The following is a 25,096-nucleotide window of genomic DNA, read 5'->3' as shown; positions in this document are numbered from 1 at the left end:
TCAAAGCCCCTTTGAAAATTTTGTGGGTTTTGTAATGGATGAAAAGTAACTTGGAAATGGGACTAAGAAGTTTTCAGTTGAAAGTTGTTAGAGGCAAGTTGAAAGCTCTGAGTTATAAGGTTCTGCCAGATTTATCATGTCTTTTGTCCACAAGGCCCATCCGTGGGGTGGGGGCGGGGGGGGGGCCGGAGGAAGGGGCTGGGGGCCTAGACAGGGCACGTGAGAGAGCACAGCCCCAACACGAGCGCCAGCCGCGGCTGCTTTACGTCCGTGAGGGCAGCCGTCTGAGCTGCACTTTTAGCAGGAATGTCTCCAAGGTATAGACTTTGATGTGGGGAAAGGAAAAAAGCAAATGTACTCCCAGAATACTATAGGAAGCTGGGTTCTATCAGAAACGAGGGCCACTGTGCAGATGCTTCCTATCTGAAAGATAATTGTGACTGAAGCTAAGGCCCAAACAGACCTGAGAGAGGGGGCCTGGCCTGAGCCCTGGGGCATGTCCATGTCAGAGAACTGACCAGAGAAGAAATGATCGGCACAGAAGAGGTTTAGGTAGAAAACCAGGAAAAGCATTGTCACAGAAAGGGAAGGGAAGGGAGTTTCGAGAAGGAGGAAGGCGGAGAAGGGACGGCCGCACTGAAGTGTGGAGGTCGACAGAGGTAAGCAGGAAAGCCAAGGCATCCGGAATCCCATGGAGGGGAGGACCATGAAAGAACACGGATGGATGCTGGAATGGCAGGTGAAGTGGTCAGACATCGAGTTTTCAGTCCCCATGTTGGAGAGCCAAGGCCTGATGACCAGAGGGAGGGAAGAGAGAGCTGGGGACAGAAGGGACGTGACGGTGGACCCTGCAGCACACTTTGGAGAGGAGAGGTGTCTGTACCACCCCTGCTCTGACACTGAAGAACTGGCCCCAGTGGACAGTGTCAAGACAACACTGGCAGGGGTTGGGGGAACACGTCGGTGGTAGCTTAGGGTCTAGGGAGTCTGAGGCAGCAGGAGACATGAGGGAAGCCCAGCATGCTGTCAGGGTCAGAGCAGGAGGCTCAGCTGGGCTGGACACAGGGGGGTAAGGGGAGGCCATGGCTGGTACTCAGAGCACAGGGGAAGGGTCTAAGTGTTACCCCAAAAGGGTACTGCGGATGAAGCCTTGATATGGCTAAACCAGTTTGTGGGGCTGTCAGCCACAGCAGGAGGGGGCTGGAGCCGGGTGGTCTGGAACATTCCACCCATCCCAGATCACTTCGGAGGCTCTAAGGATAGAATAGACATGAGTCACCGTACCGAGTCGGCCTACTCTAGCTATTGCAGAACTTCTCCGGGTCCTATCACTCTCTTCTGTAAAATAAAGGTGAAAACACCTTGTGGAAGGAAATCTTACCGTGCCTGTGCCTGGCATGTAGGAGGCGCTCGATAAACGTGAGCCGTGAGGATAGAGGCAGTCCAGGCAGCTCTAGCTCATCTGTGCCTGGCATGTGTTTATGGCTGAGCTGGTTGGGTCCCTGTGGTGACCCGTGAGAGAGAAGGCACAGGAAGTGGTCAGTGGTTGCAGGTGACCCTCGGGGCTGGGCACAAAGCCTGGAATCACGAGGCCACGTTAGAGGCTGGCCACTGGCCTCCAGTCCTATCCCCAGCAACCCAGCACATGGCTGCCCTCACCAAGCTGTCCCCTGGGGTCACTCCTTACCATGGTGTCTTACCCCTCCCCCATCACACCCTCTCCCCACCACCCAGGATCCTGGCAGGAACACTTGCCCCCTCCCCGCCCAGAGACATCATCATATTCTGTAATATGATTGGAATCTGAATATATATTTAAAATGACAAGATTGAAATTAAAATTTAAATAAAGAATTACTTTTCTGTAAGTTGCTCCGAAAGCAGTAATTTAGCAGCAAATTGATAGAGAAAGGTAAGCACTGGTCCTTTAAACCATCATGCAGTTTCCGGCATTCGAGCCAGAAGTGTCTCAATTTAACACATCATTGGTTAGTATTATTAGAAATTTCAGCGGTCTCCGGAGCACATTATGGTGGTGCTCTGAAGGGGAGGCCGAGGGCGCCGGCCGGGGTCCAGGGGGCCAGAGAGGGCAGCCTCATTCATGAGAGCAGGAGGGGCTCCGGAGAGCGTCCCCTAGCCCCAAGTGGGGATTTGACTGTGATTATTCTCGTATGTAGTTCAGTAGCAATCATGAAATGAAGAACTGAGAGACCCATAAATGTCATTTGCTCTTCCCAGAGGCCACAGATTTATAGCTTTAGCATCTGACAAAATGTCCTTCTGACCCCTTGAAACCTAGGCTGGGACCAGGGGTCCATGAAGACAGTGTCACCAAGTAGCCGGTTCCCATGAGGCACATGAGCAGGACCTCAAAATCTGTCCCATTCAGGACCCGCCTGGCAGTTTCCAGCCCCTAAGTTTCCCCACGTTCGGGCCCAGAGGCCTGCAAACTTGAATATCAAGACTGTCATCGCTTGCCAGAGTGGGGTCGGTAGAACTCCTACATCACCTGATACACTTGTCAAACCACCACCTTTAGGGGCCCCCTGTCCCAGACCTACCGAATCAAAAGCTCTGGGGTGGGTCCAGAAACCCGCATTCCTAACCCACACACGCGCTCACGTTGGAGAACCCCTATGTTAGACGTGGTCAACGCTCTACCTGTGTGATCTTGGAACCAGTCCTCTTGCTGACAACCTGCTGGTCCTAGAATGCCAACAGTCTAGCTAGAAACGCAGAAGCTATAGTCTAAAAACCCCAGACGCCAAAATGTCTTCTTCCCAAAACTGGATTTCCAACATCGGAACACCATTCTTCAAGCAAAACTTGCCTTCATAGGGCCTCACCTTTGTGATGCAAGAGCCCCAGGGAGTCAGTCCCCACAGGTGGATGCAACACCATGCAGAGCCTCAGTGCCCTGCGGAGGGACTGATGCCTGAAAAGGAAGTGAGACACCCAGTCCTTGCAGCGAGTGGCCTGCCCTGCCGTGTGCAGTCCTAGAGCCACTGTGATTCCCCATGACGGCCCAGGGCCTGGTGATCAGAGGTGCATCTTCACTTCTGCTGGGAGCTGTGTGGGAACCGACTCCTGCCCCGAGCATCCTCCAGAGTAAGAAGGGAAAGGAGATGACAGCTTCCACGGCTGATGCTGTGCCTGGGACACCAGAGCCTCCATCATCTGTGTGCTCCCAAATCCGTGGGTCTCTGCCACCAGCCTCTGCGGAGCATGGAGCCGTGCTGGCTTCCTCACGTCGCCCAGCTTCCGGACGGGGAACCTCACCCCAGAGTGTCTGAGCAGCAGGGCACACACCTGGAAATGGAGCTGCAAGGGAAGCTGGCAGAGCAAGTCTTCCAGCTCCCACCTCAAGATGGGGGGTGTGGCAGAGGTGCAGGGCAGCCAGAGAAGACGCCAGAGTCCCGCTGAGGGGCTCAGGCCAGGTCCGCAGTGCTTCGGCAGAAGGGGGCCCCAAAAATCCAGTCCAGTGGTTCTCAGGGAGCCACACCAGAGCTTGTCTTTTCCAAATCAGGAAATTATGGGGAGTCATGAGGCAAAACAAGGCTGTAGGTCAAGCTCAGAGCACAGTCAGCCCCAGGTTGCCCACCCTGTTGTCCTCCCTGTGGCTTGTCGGTTTCACCCAAGGCCCCCTCCCCCCACCACCCAGCCCGGGGTGTGCCTGGGGAGAGGCTACCCCAGCTTTAGCTTCAGCATGTATGGAATTACAGTCCCCACTGTAGTCTTGCTGGGAGCATCCTCTCTGGAACACAGAGGATACATATGCGTATGTACGTCAACAGCAACACACAGATGACTTTTTGGTCTTTTGCTGTTTTGCAATATACACAGTAGACCGTGTATGTTTCCACACACCCCCACCCCCACCGCCCTGCAGTGGCTTTAAACGATGGTTCATAGTATCTCACAAATTTGTGCACAGAAACTCTGAGAGGTCTTGGCCGGACCATCTGCTGCTTCCGTGGTGTTGACTAAGAGTCACGTGGTGGTATTCCTCTGACCAGGGGATCCGAGAGACCCAGGAAGAGGCTGAGAATCCCTTAAAAGGCTTGGCCCCCAGCTGGCATAGTGTCGTAGCATCTTGGGTGTGTTCCTTGCGGCCACTCTCCCAGCCTATGTCGTCCTCATGGGTCCCTGGTGCAGACCTACCCCATCCTGCTGGTGTAGATGTCTCGAGGGCAGGAGCTAAGCTTGGCTATCACTCTAGGCCAGGAGCACCAGTGGATACTGGTGAGATGAGGGCTGGGGGACTCCGGGCTCCCTTGAGGGGAGGAGGCTCGCTGCTGTGAGGGATGGGGCCAGCTGTGCTCAGTGACGCTCAGCAGAAGGCCGTCCCTGCCAGCCCCATCAGCACCACACAAGTGACAAGAATGTCAAGGCTCGCAGGTTCCAGTCTGCAGGAGATGGACATGGGTGGTGGCATTGTCAGTCCCCCCAGAGGAGGCCACTTGAACCCCGAAGTGGACTCTGGAGCCTGGCTCTGTCAAATGTATCCAGGCTGGAAACATGCTAGTTGCTGTAAGGTCCTTGGTAGCGACTTTGGCCCGAATCTATCTCCCTTAGTGAATCTGCCTGGCTTTTGTGGCGCAGTGCCAGCTCCCTTCCTCCGGGAAGCACCCCCTGACTTCCAGAGTCCATTGATTCACCCTCCTCTGACCTCTTTGGGCGCAGAGAGGAAGGGACTGAGCCCTAGCTTCTCCAGGCAATCCCCCAGCCCCACAGAGGGAGGCACCAACCTCAGTACTTGCACCCCACTCAGGCACGTGGAAGGGAGCCAGGGGAGGCAGGCACTAGGCCTCCGAGCAGCCCGTGGCAGCATTCAAGCCAATGGCATTGGGGGGCCCAACACACAAGGCCCCACGGTCTGGAACCTCATCTCCCCAGTAAGGGGAACTCATTGATTCCAAGTTTTCCAAGTGCACGGAGCCCTTTCACATCTCTGTTCCGTGATGTGGCTCGCTCTTCCGGAGCACACTCCGTGCACTCATGTAGCCTTTGCAACAGTACCGGATGCTCCTATTATTGGCCAACACCGTAGCTCAGAGACACGGCCTCTTCATTCACTCCCTGCGCCCCACGACAGGCCGAGCGCTGTGCCGGGTGCGTGTTCTCGCGGAGCTGGCTCGCCGGTACAGGGTCAGTGCACCTCACCCCGCAAGGCAGTGTGCAGAGACTGCGACTGTCGTGTGCACAACACGTGGGTCCAAGAACAAGCGGGCATGTGAGGGCCCGGGCGAGCTCCATCCCATCATCTTTCAAACCTTCCTGACCACCTGGGATGCTGCTCACTTACATGGCACCTTTGTGCAAAGTAGAAAAAGGTACTTCCTCTGGGTGGACAAATGAGCAGAAAGTAGCCCCTCTGGGCGGTCGCAGCCTCGTGGGTGAACCGCCTGGTGAGCCCATGGTGCCCCCCAACCCCCTCTAGCAAGCATCTTTGCACTGTGCACTCCTTCCCCTAAACAGAGCAGGGCCCCCGGGGGTGGCTCTGTGGCGATGTGTAACTGGTTCTCCTCCAAGCCGGCAGAGCACCACCCAGAGGCCCTGTGAGTCTTGTCGCAGGGTGGAGGTTCCCAGCCCCCGGACCAGCAGGTGCCTCAGCCCGCGCTGCCGCCTCACAGAGAGCTTCCTCCATAAAGCATCGGGGTCTTTAGTGTTCTTCAGTCGCTGAAAGAAGCAGGATGCTGTCAGCTGCCGTAAAAATGTGACCTTTGAAAATTTACAAGAGCTCGGGGTTTAAAAGCTGCTGCGTTAATGATGCATCCTATTAGCATCTCATTAGAGGGAAGCAGAGAGAAGCCTGCCCAGCCCGGTGATGGGCAGACAGGGCCACTCCGCAGCACCAGGCAGAAGGAGGGCTCTCCTCATCTGCCTCTCTCTGCCCAGTGTCATCATATCAGGGAGCAGAAGCATGGCCAGGAACACTGGCAAAAGGCCAGATGTCTGGGTGGCTTCGCTGATAACCCAGATTATGCAGTGGGAGGGGGCTCCCTCAGCCCTGCCTTCCTCCCCTGGCCTGGGCTGTTCTCCTGGGGGCAGGGGGAGTTCTGTGGCATTCTTGTGCTGGCAACCCCCTGGCAAGAAGGGGAACTTGGGCAACCTGTTCAGGGTGGGAGAGACCTGGAAAGCCTTTAGTGGAGTCACAGAACTTTGGGGACTCTGGACCAAGGGAGAAAGTCTTAACAGGAGCTGACTTCAGAGCTGGAGCCATGGACCCGCACGCGATGCCCCAGAAGCCTCTAGAATTTGGGGACTATGTGTTTACTTTGGGCCTGGAGCCCCTTGCGGGAGGAAGGGCTCTGGCCTGGCCAAGCTGACTCACATCCCCGGCTACAACATTCCTCCCTGACCTGGGCGCCCAGGCGCCTGGCAAAGTGCACAAGCGTGTCCAGTTTTTTTCTGGAGGGAGTAGAGAAAGGAATGTTCATTTCGTTGTTTTAAAGAAATAAATAGAAATTTCTGAGCTGTGACTTGCTCATAGCTTCAGAAGTTGCTTGGGCCGATTAGAATGAGTGGCCTTATTTATCTTTCTTGAAGAAAAAAGAGAGACCCTGTTTTCCTTCTCACAGCAGAATGGCTTGCTTGTACATAAGAGTTTGCTTGTACTATTCATGACAGACACAGCAGGCCTGTTGGGGCCTCACCCAGTTATCTGCCCCCACCCTGCCACTCGGGGCGCCCCCCTGCACCCGGCTTCCTTCTGGAGGCTAACGGAGGCAGTTTGCACAGCTGAGGGCTGCGCTCCCCAGGCAGCAGCCTCCTGAGGGCAGGGCTGAGCCTCAGTCATCATGTCCCCTGGGGCCTGGGCCTGGGCCTGGCAGGAAGCAGGGGCTGAGTGTCAGTCATCTGGTCCCCAGGGCCTTGGGCAAGCACCGAGCAGCAGCCCAGTGCTTGTTTACTGAACACACTAACTAACCAGCAAATGCGCAAGTGAACAACCTGGCAGGAGTGTCTTAGAGCCAAGGGACTAAGCCCTTGAAAAAGTGTGCGGTTTTTCAAGTCCAGGACCCCACCCCCAATTTTAGGGCAGAAACAGGAACTCCTGAAGTTTTAGAGTTCAGAATCTGGTTACCCACTCTGGAGGAGGAGACCCCCACCCCGTCTCCTGGTGGCAATGTCTGATGTAAGGGCCCCGGACCAGAGCCTCCAAGTTTCCAGAGCCCTTCCCTACCCTGTCAAAGCACCAGGTTGGGGGCACGGATTCTGATTCAGCAGGGAAGAAATGGCAAGGGTGGGAGGACCCTGAAAACCACACCTACCTCTGGCCTGTGAAGCCTCCAGGAAGCACATCTCTTGCCCACCTGCCAGGGTGCAGCAGAGAGGGGCTGCAGCGCCCCCTACTGGCAGGTCGGGTCTCTGCACTGTCAGTGAAGGAGGGTGCCCCAGGAGGCTGGAGTGTCACCACTCAAACTTCACCCCCACCCAGGGCCCTGAATAGGACAAGGCACAGGCTCCTTCCCTTTCGGATGCCGCCGGTTACGGGAAGCCACCTCTGCACCTCTGAGCCCCCTAGCACCCAGGGGAACCTGGGAATGCAGAGGAGGCTTGCAGACAGGGCACACTGGAAAGCTGTTTAGAGAAGCCACACTTCTGTTCCATGAGTTCCTGATGGGTGAGTGTGGCTAAATCCCCAGCCTCCGCCACAACACCCTTCCCCCCCTCCACCCCCACCCCCACCATCACAGCCAACCCCAACCAAGCTCCCATCTGTCCCACAGACAAAAATGGGGCAGGGGCCTCTGAGAAGGAATCTTGTCCATTGAATTGTTCTTTCCTCAGGAGATTCACTCTTTCCCTTTGTTTCCTGCTCTGTTCACAGAAGCAAAGCTTCTGAAATGCAGGCCAGAGATAAAGTGCAGCCTAATGCAATTAGCTCAGTGCAGCCTACAGGTCCTAATGGGATACGGCTCCTCCCAGCCCCAAGCAGGTGCTGTTTGTCATAGGCATTGTGCATCAAAGACCCAATAAGTGCTGTCAGCCATGGCCATCCCCTCCATCCGCCCGTGCCGGCTGTTCCAGCTGCTCAGAGAGGCCCAGTGAGGGCGATGCCCCTCCCCCCCTCTTCCCCCCCCCCCCCCCACCGCTGGGACACTGGGTCAGCTTCTGTTAGAAGTCACGAAGACCACGGCCTTCCCCAAAGAGAAGCCCACAGATGCCCCTTGTGGCCTCTTGGAGCTTCTGTGACTGTCCCTGGTGGACAGCTATCTCTGCCCCCCACCCCACCACATCCTTCACCCCAAACCTGGTTGGGCTCTGGCTGCACTCCTGGGAACTACAGAAATTTCCAGAAACCACCTCTGCTGAGACTCACACCCCCACACACACCCCAGTTATCCCAGTCCCAGGCTTTCCAACTTGCTTTTGGATTTCTTCCCCTCCTCCCCCTCCTGCACCCCCTTCCCCTCCTCCACCTCACCCTCCTGCTCCTCCCTCTCCTCCTCCCCTCCTGCTCCTCTTTCCCCTCCTCCTCCTTTTCTTCCTTCTCCCACTCCTCCCCTCCTGCTCCTTCTGCTCGTCCTCCTCCTCCCCCCTCCCCCTTCCCCTCCCCCTACTCCCCCTCCCCCTTTCCTCCATCTCCTCCCCCTTTTGCTCTTCCTCTTCCTCCTCCTCCTCCTTTCTCTTCCTTCTTCTCCTTCTTCTTGTCCTCCTTCCCCTCCTACCCCTCCTCCCTGTCACCCTCCCCCTCTCCCCCTCTCCCTTCTCCCCTTCCTCCCCTTCTCCTCCCCCTCTCCTCCTCCTTCTTGCCCTCTTCCCCCCCTCCTCCCCCTCCCTCTTCTCCTTTTTCCTCCAACTTCCCCCCTCCCTCCTCCTCCTGCTCTTGCTCCTCCTCCTTCTCCTTCTTCTTTTCTGGCTTATTACAATGGCCATGGCCCTGGTAGAAAATTTGGCAAATACAGAAAGGTATAGACAAGAGAGTAGAAGTTACCCATGTTCCTGTCACCAAGAATAACACCCCTGCTAACATTTTGTTTTTTTCTCTCCTGCACATATTGCTTTACATATGAGCTTATATTTGTGTCACTTTATGTCCTGCTTTTCTCATTTAACATGATAGTGTAAGCATTTTGCCATCTCATTATGCATTTTAGTAAACATGATTTTTAATGACTGTATAATATTCCATCAAGGCAGTAGCTCAGAGACCAATGCAGTGCTAATGTTTGTCTTCAGCCTGGGGTTCATTTTCTCATTAATCTAAATATCTAAATTAGAGAATGAGATCCTGAAACGGAGAGCCTGTCTCCTTCTGACAACAAAGAGGGTCCCAGGAAAGATGCTCCCTGCTCTGAGCTGTCCTCCCATGAGCCTCAGTCCCCACCCCACCCCCCACGCCTCCTCCATGGACTGGCATATTGGGGGGCCCAGTGGCTGATATGGGGCCCGATGGTGGTGCTTTGGAAAGCCGTCCTCTCACATGTCAGAAGGCCAGACACGTGGTGGCACTGAGCCTAGACTGAGGACACAGCTGGTATTCAGCACATGCCCATAAATGTTGCAGTTTATTAACAATCCAACGGCCTGGGGGACTTCACATCTCACAGCACAGAACACTTTCCTTTATGATAGTTCAGGTGGACTGGGTGGTCGCAGAGGGTGGCAGCTGGTGGGGGCGGGGGGGGGGCACTGGATTGGGTGTTCCTGGGGGCGGGAGTTTACCCAAAGTGCCCGCATCTCCCAGGTGGCCCTGGGTGTGGCCTTGTGGCTCAGGCAGCAGGAGTAGTGCTCAGGGGACGGGCCCCCAGGGCAGCAGCCCACGCCAGGCCATGCTCATCCCCCTGCTCTGCTTCTCCCCAGGCTCCCGGCATCTCCAAAGCGGATAGTCAGTCCCAGGGACTCACGACCAGCATCCGGTGGGGGCAGACGCCCATCAATCAGTCCACGCCCTGGGACACTGATGAGCCGCCCTCCAAACAGATGAGGGAGAGCGACAATCCAGGTGTGTACTTGGCCGGCAGCCAGAGACTCCCACGTGGAGGCTGGGAGCGGGGTTTGGAGGCTTCCTGGATGTTGTGACTCTTCAGCAGGCCCTGGCCCATGGGCCTGCGGCAGCCCACACCTGCATGGGGGTCGGGACGCTGTACAGCCTGGGCAGTAGCTGCGTCTCTACCGCTTTCTCTGCTACTCGAGAAAGCTTTGGGGAGGCTGAGGAAGTAAGACTGACATCCCAGGAGCGACTTTGAATCTGCTTTGTGTTATTTTGAATAGTCATTCCCAAACCTCAGGACTCTGATTCACCCACTTCTCCAGTCACACCTTCCAGGGAGGCTTTGCCTTGCCAATGGTTACATGAGAAGTGGGATGCTCCACCCCCCTGGGGCCGGGGGCTCCCCACCTCCTACGTCCCCCCAAGCCTTCTTTGGTCAGCCCTGACCATGACAAAAGCCTTCCCTGTTATCTCCCATCGGTCCCAGACCTCCCCTTAGGATACACAGGACACATCCGTGTTCACACCACAGCCCTGCAGATATCTGACACCCACCCATCCCCCCTCCAAGTCTTCTGCGGAATAAACACCCTTGGCCCTTCAGCCACACTCCAGAGCCCGTGGTGGCCAGTTCCTTTGCCCTCCAGAGAATGACCTCTCCCTCTGCTTCCATCGGTGCCAGAGCCCCACACAAAGAACCCACACGTGCTATGACCTGCACCCCTTCATTCAGCCCCTCCACTTTGACCACTGCGGTCTTAGATCACCTCTGATTTGCTGCTAGCCACAGACATGCGCTGTCACCAGTCAGATCCCAAGACTGTCGAGGCAGTAACCCTGACCCCTGTCCATCTTCTCTCAGTCTACCTTAGGCAGAGGGGTGTTGGGGACTCAAGGGCAAGTCCCTGTCAGTATCTTCCCACATGACTCTTGATTCCAGCTTTTATTGCTGACCTGTGCCTAACCCTCCCAGTATGCCACCTGCAGAGTTGGTGGTGATATCTTCCCTATCATCACCCAAATCATTGGTAAAAGTGATGAGCAGGACTCGGTCCACATCACTAGAGACCTCCTTCTGGTCCCCAGCATCCTCTGAGCCAATCACCCGCTCATAAGTCACTCACCACCATGGCCCGGCATCTCGTACCTTCACCAGAGTTACCGGAGAAGTCACGAGCTGTGTTCCGAAGCTCTGGTGGCTTGTTCCAGGCTCCGTGGCTAATCCTGGAGAGAAGTGGCCTTAGGATGGCATGCCTTGTCCTTAAGACAGCAGCCTAGCTCACAGTCAGTGATACCATCTCTTCTTCAGGCTTGGGGACAATCCCCCTTAGCAGCCTGTTCTAGAATCTTGCTGGCACTGCTTCACCAACATTTTCCAGCTCCTAGTTTCCTGTCAGAGAGCTCCTAGCTCCCCTTCTAGCCTCTGGAACTAGGGGTCCTGAGTGGCTCCCTGTCCCCCACTCTCTTCCTCAGACTCCCTGCCCCCAGTCTACACTGCCACTCCAGTGGCATCATGAAAACCAAGGTGGCATTTGGGTGATGGAGACCTAACCCCACACTCATTCGGTCAGAGGTGACCCAGACTGCCCTCCCTTGTCACAGTATTTTCTGGCTTCACTCACAAGCCCACTTGGGTCACCTCAATGTCTGCTCAGCTCAGGGGAACCTGGCCCTGCTCTGCCTGACCTGGGCACAGCTGGTGTCGAATCTTGTATCAAGTCTCAGGACGTGTGTCTGGACCCCCTTGTTCAGTCAAAATATCTTTAAGGGCCAAAATGCATTTCTGTTGTTTCTCCCAGGGTTGGCCACGCAGAGGCTGCTGAGGAGAAAGCCTGGTCCCCCAGCAAGGCAGTGGAAAACAGCCGCTGCCAGCCTTCCCCCCTGCCCCCACCTCCTGCTCCCCCTTCCTGCACCACAGGGCTCTTGCACAGCTCCAGGCTCTGGTGTTCTCGCCTTGCCCAGGAAACACCTACTATCTTCACAATCTAGCTTTCTCCCCACCTCCTCCAGACAGCTATTCTCCAGAAAGGAAGGAAAAACACCAACATTTATGGAACATTTAACACATACCAGCCACTCTGCTAGTTTTTTTTCCCCCAAATACATTTCCCTCATTCAATTTTTCCCAGGAGACCTCTGAGGTAGGTGTTGCTGGTTCCATTTGACAGAGGGGGAGAATGAGGCTCAGAGAAGAAAAGCAACTTGCCCAGGGCTCCTGGCTAATGAATGGCAGAGCCAAGATTTGAACCGAGAATTCTTTGAAGGACTCTGCTTTTTTCTCTCTGTGTTTTTGCCTCTGTGTAGATCGTGCTCCCCCTCTGAGCCTCCACGACCATCTGCTCAGGTACCCCAATGCTACCGTAATCACAGATTTTTCATCTGGGGCGTCCTGGATGCAGGTGTCTTGTCCACCTCGGTGACCTTAGCACCCAGCCCAGGGCCTGGGACAGTCGGTGTTTATTGAGTGAATGTGTATCCGGCAGATGACCTCTCTTCTGTCTCCCTTGCAGGCACAGGGCCATGGGTGACCACGGTGGCCGCCGGGAACCAGCCTGCCCTGATCGCACACTCCTATGGAGTGGCCCAGCCTCCTACCTTCAGCCCGGCTGTGAACGTCCAGGCCCCAGTCATTGGGGTGACCCCCTCACTGCCTCCCCACGTGGGGCCCCAGCTCCCGTTGATGCCAGGCCACTACTCGCTCCCACAGCCACCCTCTCAGCCACTGAGTAGCGTGGTGGTCAACATGCCGGCCCAGGCCCTGTACGCCAGCCCACAGCCCCTGGCCATGTCCACACTGCCTGGCGTGGGGCAGGTGGCCCGTCCGGGACCCACTGCCGTGGGCAACGGCCACATGGCAGGGCCCCTGCTGCCTCCACCAGCACCAGCCCAGCCGTCTGCCACCCTCCCCAGCGGTGCCCCTGCCACCAATGGGCCCCCCACGACTGACTCGGCCCATGGGCTGCAGATGCTGCGGACAATTGGCGTGGGGAAGTATGAGTTCACCGACCCTGGGCACCCCAAAGGTAAGTCCCGCTGCTCACATGCTCCCGTGTGCCCACACCTGTGCCTCCCTGAGTGGTCACCACGACACAGCACAGACAGGAGTGTGTTCCTGGCATCCTGAGCTCTCCAGCAGCTCCCTCACTGGCCTCACCCAACCCAGAAGCAGTAGTGGGGCCTCCCCTTGCCCAAGACAGCCCAACCTCAGACAGAGGAGGCAGAGGGGAAAGTGGAGGAGGGAAGGACAAGCTAGGCGAGGACATGTGGGCGGGCAAGGAGAGGGAGGGAGGGGAGAGCCTGCCAGGTCCAGGGTCCTTCCGCCTCTAGCCCAAGCCTTAGGCCATTCTCACCTTTCACCCCAAAGCCAGGCCAAGTGTGGAATGAGCAGGATCATCTGCTCCTCTTAGGGTTCCATGGAACAGTCTTTTGTGGGGCCTTTTCCATTTTCCACCCATGAGAACAGTCAGGACGTGAACTGTGTCCTTCCCTAGAAAGGCGCCCTGTGCTGTGCCACTGGATGAGAGCAGCTCCCCAGATGTTAGGTGAAAGGAATGTCTCCCCAAGAGACACTCACAGACCATCCTGAGCCACTTGGATTATTTTGTTTCAAGGACTCAGGGTGGCTCTGTGAGGGTCCGGGAAAGAGCACCTCCTGTTTTCAAGGCAGATCCTTGAGAACAGAGCCTGCAGATGAGCCCCCAGCCATAGGGTTACGACAAAGAGCATCGCTCCTGACGTCTGACCGAGGGATCTATCTATCCAGCCAGAATGCGGAAGGGGGCAGGAGGACCGGGGGCCACAGATGTTAGGCTGGTGGGGTGCATCTGCCCCAGACTTGCTCGCTATCCCTTAGAGCTCCAGACAGCCAGGCCCCTCTCTTGCTGAGTGGGGAGGGGAGGCAGCCAGGCCTGGACCCAGTTGCAGGCAAGAGGGCATATGGTGGGCAGTCTCCCTGCTGGGGCACACAGGCCTCTTAGGGGACAGTAGATGGTTCTAGGAAGTGTGGACCTTTGGGCACAACCTCTCATTCTCCTTGCTAACAGCTCCTGGAGGTAGCCTGGCAGGGGTCCCTGCCTCTTCGCGGAGAACGAGTCCCACTAGCCCTTCTTTCCTGCCTGCTCTCATGCATCTCTCTCTTCATCCTTTTGAGCAATTTTCAGACCTCGTCAAGCATCCCAACAACAAAGCCGTGTCTAGATCTCCATTGGGTTTAATTCCCAATCTGATTGCGCCCCAACTGCCTTTGTTTTGGAAATCAGCACTAGTTTTAAATGACAAAATTATAGAAAATTACATCTAAATTCTGGTAAACCCTTGCTTTGTTTAAGATCTTTTTTTAAAAAAAAAATTGACTAAATTGATTTTTTGTTTGAATTGTTTTGGTTAAGCTCTCTCTCCCTTTAAAAAGAAAAAAAAAAAAAAAACTTACTCCCAGTTTGTATGCTTCCAGCTCTGATACGTTGAGAACTGGGTATCCTAGCTGCTCCTGCCAAAGCCTAAGGCACTGGGTGGGCTTCCCTCCCCCAACCACGGGGGCATTGCCGCCACCCCCAGAGGCCTCCTAGGGCTGATGAAAGGTCTTGGCAATTTGCCAAGTTTCAGACATGCATCCAAGAAAAGGACTTATTCTAGGCTGAAAGGTAACTGGCCCCGTTGGGTCTGAAGTCCACGGTTTGGGGCTCAGCACAGAACTGGGATCCGCCTCCCCAAAGTTGCCAGGCACAGGTGCATCCATCATCAGGCACCTGAACCCATAAGATCAGGAAGTTACAGGTGGTAGAGACAGGCCCCCGCTGGCCCCTGTGCACACTGGGCCAGCTGGCCATTTGCAGAACCACACCTGTAACATCTTTTTGGGGCCAGAGGGCATGAAGCATCCTCTGTGGTAAGCCCAAGCCCACAGACAGGAAGGAAGAAGAGAGACAGCCCCCGATGGGGTTCGCTCTGCCATCCCCTCTAGGGGGGCTTCAGTGCTAGGTGAGAGCCAGGCGTGGGGTAATCCTAGAAGGTGTCCACAGCCCTGCCTTCCGGTAGACCAGTGAGACCCGCCTCGCCCACCCCGGCTCCAGCCGACAACAACCGGTGACCCATCTGTCACGCTGATTTCCATAGTTCACCAGTGAGATGGTGGTTTCCCCAGAAATTACATTCAACTCACTTCTCTATTTACGGCCCTCATCAGCTGACTTATCCCCTTATATCTGTGGCGAAGAAAGACAATGAAGCATGAACATACAAATGTCTCCAAACTCAAGCCTGGGTGGGTTGTTGGGTTTTTTTTGTTGTTTTTTTTTTAAGTAATTTCTCTTTTCATTTCTAATCTTAAAAGCCTTTATTGCTAAAGCTATAATTTGTCTGTCAGATCTAATGTCAAACAACTGCATATTTTTTAAAATAAGAAACCAGAATTTTGAAACCAAATCTTTGAAACTTGCTATGTGAGAATCATATTCCTGACAAGACCATGTGGGTTTGGATTTGGGTCACTTTTAATTTTGCCCCTAGGGATTTTACATCTCCAAAACTCAATTGATTTCACACTCCTAAATGACAGACAGCTGGCTCCAAGTGGGAACCAGGAGGCACTGCATGATGACATCAACACTAGTCAGAGCTCCACTTAAGAAAAAAAAAAAAAAAAAAGAACTTTCCTTTTCTCCTGTTCTCTGTTTGAAAGCTTGCCCGGCATTATAATAAGATTCACCATGGAGCTCCTTGAGATCTAGCTCATTAAAGTCCCACGATTTTTCCTCTATTGTTTGACATGACAACCTGGCCTCTCACGGGGTTGAGTAATTATGGAGAGATACCCTCCATGAGGAACAGGTCTCGCCAGCCAGAGGGATGGGCCACCGGTATTTTTAGACTTCATTAGTGCCCTGATTTAAAATTTCACATTTTGTTTCTTATAATTATCTTCCAATCGACTGAGCTGAAATTTCTGTTGGGGCTATGTTAGTCTGCCTTCCCAAAAAGGGCGTTGGGACTTTAATTTAAAACTTAACCAATTGAAAAATAAAGGTGGTGCAGAAATGCTTTTTGATTTGCAATAGGTCAAGCGATTGTCTCTCATCTGTGACTAGAGAAGCCAGCTTGCATGCAGTTCGCGTTAATGAGTGTTATTTAAATGCATTGAGCACATATAGATTTTCTTAGGAAACTTATAAGATAAATCTTTCTTTCTCTAAGAACAATTTGGGGGTGGGAACAATCCATAGGATTTCATTCTTTAAAAAAAAAAAGATTATGTATTGAAAACTAATTAAAATAGATTTCATGTGTGCAAAGTGATAAGGGAGGAAAAAAGAATTAGTTCCATTTGAATTCTGTTATAAAATACCTGAGGCCTTGTCTTGTTGGATTGGAAACCATGAACCAATCCAAAGGCAGAGCTGGTGGCCGACGCCAGGCCTTGTGAGATGAGCGAAGTCTGATGTCACTGCACGTGAGCCCAGCTGTGTCAGAGCACAGGTGCAATCTATTGGTGTCATTTTTCTCCATCCCCTATCTTTTTCCACAAAGGGTTCTTGGTGGCTAACAGGGTAGCCAGAGACCTTTTAAAGCCCCAGACTAGCGGTGAGCTGAGCTGCAGAAAGGTGATTATATTTCTTACCTGCATGTCCAAGGAGAGAGAAGCAAGGTTGCACCTGTTCTTACCTGCTTCTGAACCAAAAAACAAAATCCAGGTTGACCTGAAATGGTGAGGCTTGTCTCGTCTGACCTTCGATTTTGTAGGCCTAGGGTGAGGGGCCACGAGGGTTCCCAAGGCCAGGCAGCTATGTTGTGGGGTGTGCACAGCCCCTTCCTGTGGTTTCACACCTCTTCCCTTCTCATCCTTGCCCCTGAGCCCCCACTCTGTGGAGCTCTGTCTCTATGCTGCCTTCTGCTTGGACAGCAGCCACCCTGTCTCCACGAGTGGCAAAGACAGGATCTGGTAAAGATACTTTGAGGCATAGTGTACAACTGTGTGACGGGGACAAGTCTCCTAACCTCTCTGACCTCCTTTTCCTCATCGTTAAAATCGGATGGGAGTACCATCTTCACCAGATGTAGAGGAAGACTGAATGAGATCGTGGACATGAACATATATCGTACTTTGCCCTCTTAACTCTGAAAACCATTGTTCCTGTCAACACTGAGCCCGGGTCTAGAGAGAAGCTAGTGAAGGGCTGGGAATCAGAGCCCCCTCCCCAGTGCAGAGGAGATGGGAGAAACCCAAGCTTGTTCATTCGGTTGGCAGCCCCTGGTGAAGCAGCTCCGTGGGACCACGGTGTCCCCATTCCTGAAAGGGAGTGGATGCGTCACCTTCCTGGCAGGAGGATTCTGGCCTGCTCTCCCCAGGGTAGAGCCCAGCACAGACCCTACCCTCTGACATGCCAGGGCACACTGCTCAGTACACATTCTAGAAGCAGCTGGGAATTCATGATAAAGCTGTTTGCCCACGCATGGTTAGCACAGAGGCACAAAATGTCCAAACTGAAATCATCTTCCCACAGGCCTGCTCTTCCTGTGCCTCCGTCTCAGAAATGACATCATGAGTCCATCCAGCAGTTCAAAGTCAAAGCCCATGGTTGTCCTTGACCTACCCTTAACCCCCTTATGCACCGAGTCTAAAAACACCTTTGATTCTGCCGCCTCTGCATCTATCGTCTCTCTATCCCCACCACCACTCCCCTTTAGACCACCATCACCTCCGGTTGCACTGGTGGCCTCCCGGCCCCAAGTGCATCCCCTCCCAGCCAGGTCCAAGGTCCAGCCAGCGTGGTCTTTGCAAAACGCAAATCCGGTCCTGTCACTCCCCGCCAAATGCCTCCAACCGCCCCTGCTCCTTTCAGGACAGTGCCCGACCCTTCACTTGGTGCCTCAGGGTCCAGCCCCTCGCCGCCTCTACCTTCCTCTCTGCCGTTCCGCTCACAGGCTGCCCCGAAGTCACTCTAAGCCCAGGGTTGTCTCCCTTCCAGCTGGGCTCTGGGCTTGGCCGCGTGCCTGCAACAGTTACCCTGCTCCTGCATCATTCTGCCAGCTAGACTGCCAGGCACTGGGGTGGGGGCCGCAAGAATCCCTCCCATTCCCGTTCCACCCCCAGTATCCCAGCCAGTGCCTGGTGCCGAGAGACGCTTAAGAAGGGTTAGATGAAAGAAGGCACAGAGCACTGGGCTGCAAGTCAGCGCTGAGGTTCTGACTTCTCACCAGCTGCCTCCTCCCTCTGTGTGGTAAATGCAGGTTGGTGACCCCAGCACACAGGAAAGTGCCGCTGTGGGAGTTCATTCTGCAACCGGTCACTGCCCCCGTACCTGTCCCACACTGCTGGGAACGTAAGACCATCTATTTCAAAGTTCCTCCTGTGCCCCAGCACCTCCACCCAGATGCTTGCCCCAGAGCAAATGCGATCTGAAACTCTGCCTCAGTTTCCTCATCTATAAAAGGGGATAATAATAGAACATCCTTCTTGAAGTTGTTGTGAGGATTGAGTTATTTTACATAAAGCCCTTGTGAATAGCGCCTAGCATGTCGTAATCACTGTGAATGTCTTTGCTACTATTATCTTCACTACTGGTGCCAGGACCACTCTCCATTCAGTGCTGTGGCCTTTTAGGCGCCCAGGGTAACGTGAGAAAGCCAAAGGCCAGGTTGCCTTGGGAGTCTTGGGAGATTGCGTCAACACCGTGATGTCTGAAGCACCTAGCTCCTAGGGGTCCACTTTGGACAGAAGAAACTGCCTTCCCGCGATGTAACATTTTACAGCCCTCCACATTGCCATAACAACCAGAAGGAACCGGGCTGTTGCCGACACCTTCCCCCTAATTCCAGGAGCTGTCTGTCTTCTGAGGGCTTCTCCTGTCTGCCCTCAGGGGATCCCAGCATCCTGCGAGACTCAGCTTGATATCAGGGTGCCAGAGTCCCAGCATGGGTCCTCCTCCAGGGCCAGATCAGTTGGTGGGACAAACAGAATTATGTCACTCCCGCAGACCAACCAAGGAGGGATGCAAGGGAGGGAGTGGGTTACGAGCACGTGGCTAGCAGCGTGGAGGGTGGCCAGGAGCCCGGGTTCTGCACCAGACTGCTCGGGTAGAATTCCAATTCCACTACCACTAACCCACAGTGAAACTGTGCTAGAACACTGCTGTCTCTGAGCCTCAGTTTCCTTATCAGTAACATGGAGATAATCATAGTGCCATCTTTACGGACGTGTTTTAAGGACTTAAGAATGTATGCAAAGTCTTAACACAGTGCCTGGTGCATAGTAAACCCACATTTATGCTAGCTGTTGTTATTACCAGCACTACTGTAAAGAATCCTGGAGGGGCGCCTGGGTGGCGCAGTCGGTTAAGCGTCCGACTTCAGCCAGGTCACGATCTCGCGGTCCGTGGGTTCGAGCCCCGCGTCAGGCTCTGGGCTGATGGCTTGGAGCCTGGAGCCTGTTTCCGATTCTGTGTCTCCCTCTCTCTCTGCCCCTCCCCCGTTCATGCTCTGTCTCTCTCTGTCCCAAAAATAAATAAATGTTGAAAAAAAATTTAAAAAAAAAAAAAAAAGAATCCTGGAGGAGAAACATTGTCTGGCACACCTTTAGCTCAGGCCCGCCATTGTTTCTAAAGCAAGGTTGCTCAAAATAATCTCCCAGATCTGACTGACATGACCCTCAACCCAATTTTTCCCCTTTCTAGGCTGCCCCCCACCCCAACACACACACCCTCACTCAAAAATTATGTGTCTCAGAGCCGGTGGAATTTGACACTTTGTCTACACGAGGTCTTTCCTCCTCGCTTGGGCGGTACCTGCCCCAGCCCTGCCTCAGAAAGCCCTCCTCCCCTTCACAGGGCTCTATCCTCCTGAGGTTTGTTAATCATTAATTGGAGGGTTGTCCAGGGCTTAACTGTTGTGTTAACGGATCATTTGATGATGAGTGAACCAGGCAAGCGGAAAGATGCAGCAAAGGCCGCTAGACCACCCAGAGACCATGTCATTCTCGGAGCAGGAGGTGACCCCAGGACCCCAGCCTCTGCACAATCCTCTCAGAGACTCTCTGCTCAACAGGACACAGTTAGAGCAAGGTGCCAGGGGGGCCCCCTCCTCACTGAGCTGAGTACACAAAGCTAGAAATAGCATATGGACTTTCAGCCCCAAATCTCTGCTGAGCATCTTTGAGATCGGAAATCCTGCCCTGACCCTAACTGTTGACAGGCAGGGACAGCAGAGTCAAGACACCATGGGAATTAGAGGGCTCTTCAGATTAGAGCAAAGGGAGGGAACATTTCCTTTCCAGGGGCTTCAGGAAATGGCAGTGACCCACAGTAGGAAACCAGCTACCCCAGTCTCAAGCCCACGCAGATATCAGCAGGGATGACCACTATGTTCTAGATCACTGACATGAAGAAGCCCCTGAGGGGCTTGAGTCATGTCACCTCCTTCCCTGCTGCACCACCAAGCATTTATTGAGCAAGTAATGTGTATAGTATTAGTCACCAACTGTGCGAGACCCACACTTAGCTTCTCCCACTCAAAAGATAATATGGAATGTGCTAGCTCCATGCCCCATATCGATCTCTGCTCCTACTGAACATGAGGCCCTGTGGGGATGCCTACCGTGTTCCATCCAGACACTGTGGCAGGTGCTGGGAGGGATGGCGGTCTCCCCGGAGAAGGCTGCATCCCCACTTGCGGAGTCCAGGGGGAGCCAGCAGTAAAAACCATAGGGGCTGGAAAAGAGAGGTCAGTGTAGACTGGGCCTTCAAAGGCAGTCAGAATGATAGAGGGGAGGAGACACAAGGGAAGTAGTTCCACAGAGCCCACATCTTAGGGAAGAATGTTTAAGTGCCAGTGACACAGAATTATGATTTCTCAAGAAATCGTATGATTTCTATCATAGAGCGACACACAGACACAGACACTAATCAAATGGTTCATCTGGCCTGTCCCGATTTGATACAGGCTCAGCTAGTGATTTAAACTTAAGGACCCAAGTCTATTCCCTGACCCCTTGGTACCCAAAGTTTAGGAAGCCTGGACTTTCCTCCAGCTTCTCGGCTTTACTTGCCCAGTTAGTGATGGCTGGATAAGGATCCCTGATCTTGGGCAAGAGTCCATTTTGTCAGCCATTTGGGTCTTGCAAGTTCAACTCATTCTGGTGAAGGTCAAGTCATTCTGGTCTTAGAAGGCCACTTTGGCCTTGTAAAGTGAAGACCCCCTTGGCGTTCAGGGGCTGTGATCCAGGTAGGAAACCCTTGAGTGCCATTAACACCTGACTGGGAAATCAGGGTGTGCCTCGAGGTCCAGAAATTCTTTATAAACCTTTCTCTCTCCTATCATGACAGGTTAGTGGCAAGTTTCCTGTTGCCTAATCACTGTGCAAACATCTAATATGTGCTGTCTTTGCTAGGAAAGGCATGTCCTGTCAGGCTGATCCTTAACATTTTTCAGTTTTTTAGGTTGGGAATGAGTTTTCAAAGGAGGAGTGCTTGGCAAAGCTATGGCACACCTGCTGCCTGTCCCCACGTGATGGGGAGGGCATAGCACCCCAAACCATAACACATATGGAGAAAACATGGCGGAACACTGGCTTTGGTTGAAATTGCCTTACATTCAACAGCACGCTTACTATCCTAGAAACATAAAAGGTCAAAATAACAGAAGCATGTGAGGAACAGAAAACATTGTGTACATTGCTTAAAGAAAAATAATGGCCAGAAGTTTGCTGTCTGTTGAAACGGTTGCCATTGCCTATTTTCATAGTGTAACTCTCTTTGTTTAAAATAATGTGTCTTAAAGGGAAGCCCAAGTGTTCATCAGTACATCACCAAGAAAATGCCCTGTTTTACTTTCTAGCTCTCCCAGGAGCCTTTTGGATCACCTAGCACAGCGTCGTGAACTTTCTGGTTTTGCCCACTGGCCTCTCACTGCCTTTCCTCCTCTCTTCCAAGTGACTTCTCAATGTTGCCATTGCTCTGTGTCTCAGACCCGCATCTACACACATCCCAGGCAAACACACATCTGTTTTTCACCACTTCCTGTGGGACCAACGTCACGAGCTATATATTAGTGTGTCAGGGCTTCCATAAGAGAACGCCACACACTGGACAACTTAAACAACAGACATCTATTTCCTCACAGTTCTGGAGGCTGGAAGTCCAAGATCAGGCTGCCAGCAAGGTGGGTTTCTGGTGTGGCATCTCTCCTCGGCTTATAGATGGCCATCTTCTTGCTGTGACATGGACTTTCCCTGGACAAGCACTCCTGGTGTCTCTTCCTTGTCTTATATGGATTAGAGTCATATTGGATTAGAGTCCCACCCTCATGACCTCATTTAACTTCTTAGAGGCCCTATCTCCAAATACAGTCTCTTTGGGAGTAGGGCTTCAACATACGAATGGTGAGGGGTGGGGGGCACAATTCAGTCCATAACGGGGTACATGTCAGTCTGGTTGGCAAATGGAGTTAGAGTTTGTCCTCGTCATCTTCTTTCTGGACACTGTCTCCTCCCCAGTCAAACCACACTCCCAGAGCCATTGCCTACATGGTACCACTTATGACTTGCCCCCCACCCCCATATGTACGTGGGTGTCTGGTCCCTACTCTTCCTCCCATTCATGCCTGGTGGAGCTGCCGGCACCAGCACTGTGCTCCTGTGGGATGTACCGCTCTGATCACAGCAGCCTGGCAAAGTGTGCCCCATGGGCATGACCCAGAGCAGCTTGGCCCAATGGGTCCTGTCTCATGTGGCTTTTGGTTTGCAGGGACAGAGAAGGTTTCCAGGTAAAGAACTCCTAGCACCAGATGAAGTAATTACACAGGACACTTGAGTGGGGATGGTTTCACAGGGGATTTTTCTAGAGACAGTTTCCTGGGGCAGTGTGAAATCTTAGTGACACCTCTGAACCTCAGTTCCCTACCTGCAAAATGGGGGAGGTCCTAAATAGCCTTTAAGGCACTATCCCACTCTCATATTCATGGTAGTGGTATGAAGGGGTGTGAGGAGGTGGAGGGGGGGATGAGTTATTGTTCAGGAGTAAATTCTCACCAACAGAGAAGGTGAGGAGTTGCTCGGGAGAGCGCAGCTGGGGAGTAGGAGCGGCAATCAGTGCCAGCAGATGCAGACTTGTCTTTCGGAAGGACGTGGAGTAGATGTTTTATATTCATTGTACATTCACTCTGCATTTATGTAACCCTTGCAGCTGCCCTAGGAGGTGGATTCACAGAGGGAAAACCAAGGCTCAGATAAGACGCTTGCCCAGATGTAAGTGGCAGAGGGGGAACGGGGGTCAGGGTGAAAACCTCCTGCCTGTGACACCCATTCCCCTCCCACTACACCACACCTTCTAGCTTCCCTAGCTTGTCGCTTAGCATGTCTGAGCTAAGGATGGGTCACGGTGGCTGTCTTACATCTCCTAGGATCATGTGTCTGATATTTCTCAACATAAATTGGTGACTCTTGGCTTCTTTCCTCATCTCTAAAAGTACCGTGTGACAGATGGACTTAATGAGTGAGTGAGTGGACTTAATTCCTCAAGTAAACCCGTGAGGGACTTTGGACCCTCGGAAGGGACTTCAGACAGGGCTTCGGCCACCACGGATGCCACTGGAACTTGGGATCGGGCAGCCCGGAGATTCTTTGCTGCCGCAGCATCTCCCACACCTTATACAAAGTATTGCCAATGCAATAAAGTTAATGGAGCCAGCCATCCTATGAAGCAGCCAATTCCGTTGCAAAAATGATATATCTTTCAAGTTAATGAGGTCTATTAGTTGAGCTTATGCCCTTTTAAATGAACACAATTCTTGAAATCCACCAAACAGCAGCACAGCCACTTCAAAGTAGTTAACTGACGCCTGGTACCCCGTCACCGATGCCCGAGGAGCCACCAGGGCAGAGCCCTGGGAACTGGCTTCTACTGACATCTAGAGAGCCTTCAGCTCCTTAGGAGCTCAACAGATGTCATGCCTGGCCAACCATTCTTGTCCTTTGCAAAGTCCCCAGATCAGCCTAGTACAGCCATGGGGACTGGACAACCCCGTTGTGCTCGAGGGAGAAAGTGATAAAATGCAACCACGAATCTCGAATCGTATTCACCCCAGCCCGCAGCTTTCGACCCAGCCTCAGGATTAGCTGGAAGAGGTGCACACGAACACAGCTCGGCCGTCAGCCCTTCACAAGTGGCCCCTGCACGGGTGGAAGTGCGGCTGGGTGGTCCCTGGGCTCGGGGAAGGTGAGCAGACACGGTTTCTAGGAAGCCTAGACCTGGAACTGGCTGAGCAGAAACACAAGTCTGCAGTCAGCCTGACTGAGATTGAACAGGGACCTTCACGCCATGGCCCCTGGGCCCCCTGAATATGCTCCGCCGATGCTCTGCCCAATTTCAGTCTCCTCCCCAGTTAACACTGCTCACAGTTGCTGAAGAACACAAAGTGGTATTTGTTGTGCCCACAGAACATCTGCTGAAGGCAAAACTTGTGTTCATAGCTCTTCACTTCAAAAGACTTGCCGTGTTATAAAAAGAAAGGGACCATCTGTCCCTCTTCTGGACCCCGGCACCTCTTGGAAAAGATTTCTGTGCAAGAAGGCAGTGAGAAGTCAGCGCTGACTTCAGGGAACTATTCTGAGGCCGGAAAAGAATGGTGCCTCCCTGCCGAGGGGAAGTTGAGGTGGCAGATGGGAGCCGGCTCTGTGGAGGCCACGAGATGGCAGAGGCTGGCGGGAAAGAAACGGCTGTGGGACTGGGGAGGTGCTCCAGTTGTGCAAAGAGCCAACCGGAGGAAGAGGGAAGTGAGGGCGGGTGAAGGGGAAAGACCAAGAGGCACTGGGGCCCCCAGTAGGAGGGGCGGACAATGGCATTGCCAGTTTAGACGTATCTGTCGCACAAAGTCATTTGCGTTCCTCCGCCCAGCTAGACTGGCCTCTCTTAGCCAAAAAGCCCTTTAAGACAGTTGTGCGTGGAGACTGCCTCAGGCGCAATGGTGCCCTTCCAGTGGCTGATAATTGAGATGTTCTTCCAGAGCGTGAGGAGGTCTGGTGTGAGGCCCCTCTCAGCACCAAGACAGAAAAGTCACCTGAGCAGCCAGGAGAAGCTGAATGGGCATCGAGGTGGAGCCCAGGTGAGCCCAGGTGGGACCCTCAGTGGAGAGGCATTCCCCTGGCCTCCTGGCCACACTCTCCCAGGCTGGGCA

At 53.5% G+C, this 25,096-nt stretch overlaps 1 protein-coding gene across 3 annotated transcripts in view; it reads left to right on the top strand.

Moving 5' to 3' along the window:
• KLHL29 (kelch like family member 29) overlaps positions 1-25,096 on the top strand; it is a 311,231-nt gene that overhangs the window by 238,688 nt on the left and 47,447 nt on the right. For all 3 annotated transcript variants that reach the window (XM_023252071.2, XM_023252069.2, XM_023252070.2), the window contains exons 4-5: positions 9,808-9,949; positions 12,448-12,960. In XM_023252071.2, coding sequence (XP_023107839.1) covers positions 9,808-9,949; positions 12,448-12,960 — 655 coding nt within the window. The remainder of the gene's footprint in view (positions 1-9,807; positions 9,950-12,447; positions 12,961-25,096) is intronic.

This window comes from Felis catus, chromosome A3 (assembly GCF_018350175.1).
Source record: "Felis catus isolate Fca126 chromosome A3, F.catus_Fca126_mat1.0, whole genome shotgun sequence".
NCBI classification, from domain to species: domain Eukaryota; kingdom Metazoa; phylum Chordata; class Mammalia; order Carnivora; family Felidae; genus Felis; species Felis catus.
Note: the sequence above shows the minus strand (reverse complement) of the source record. Positions and strands in the feature narration are given on the sequence as shown.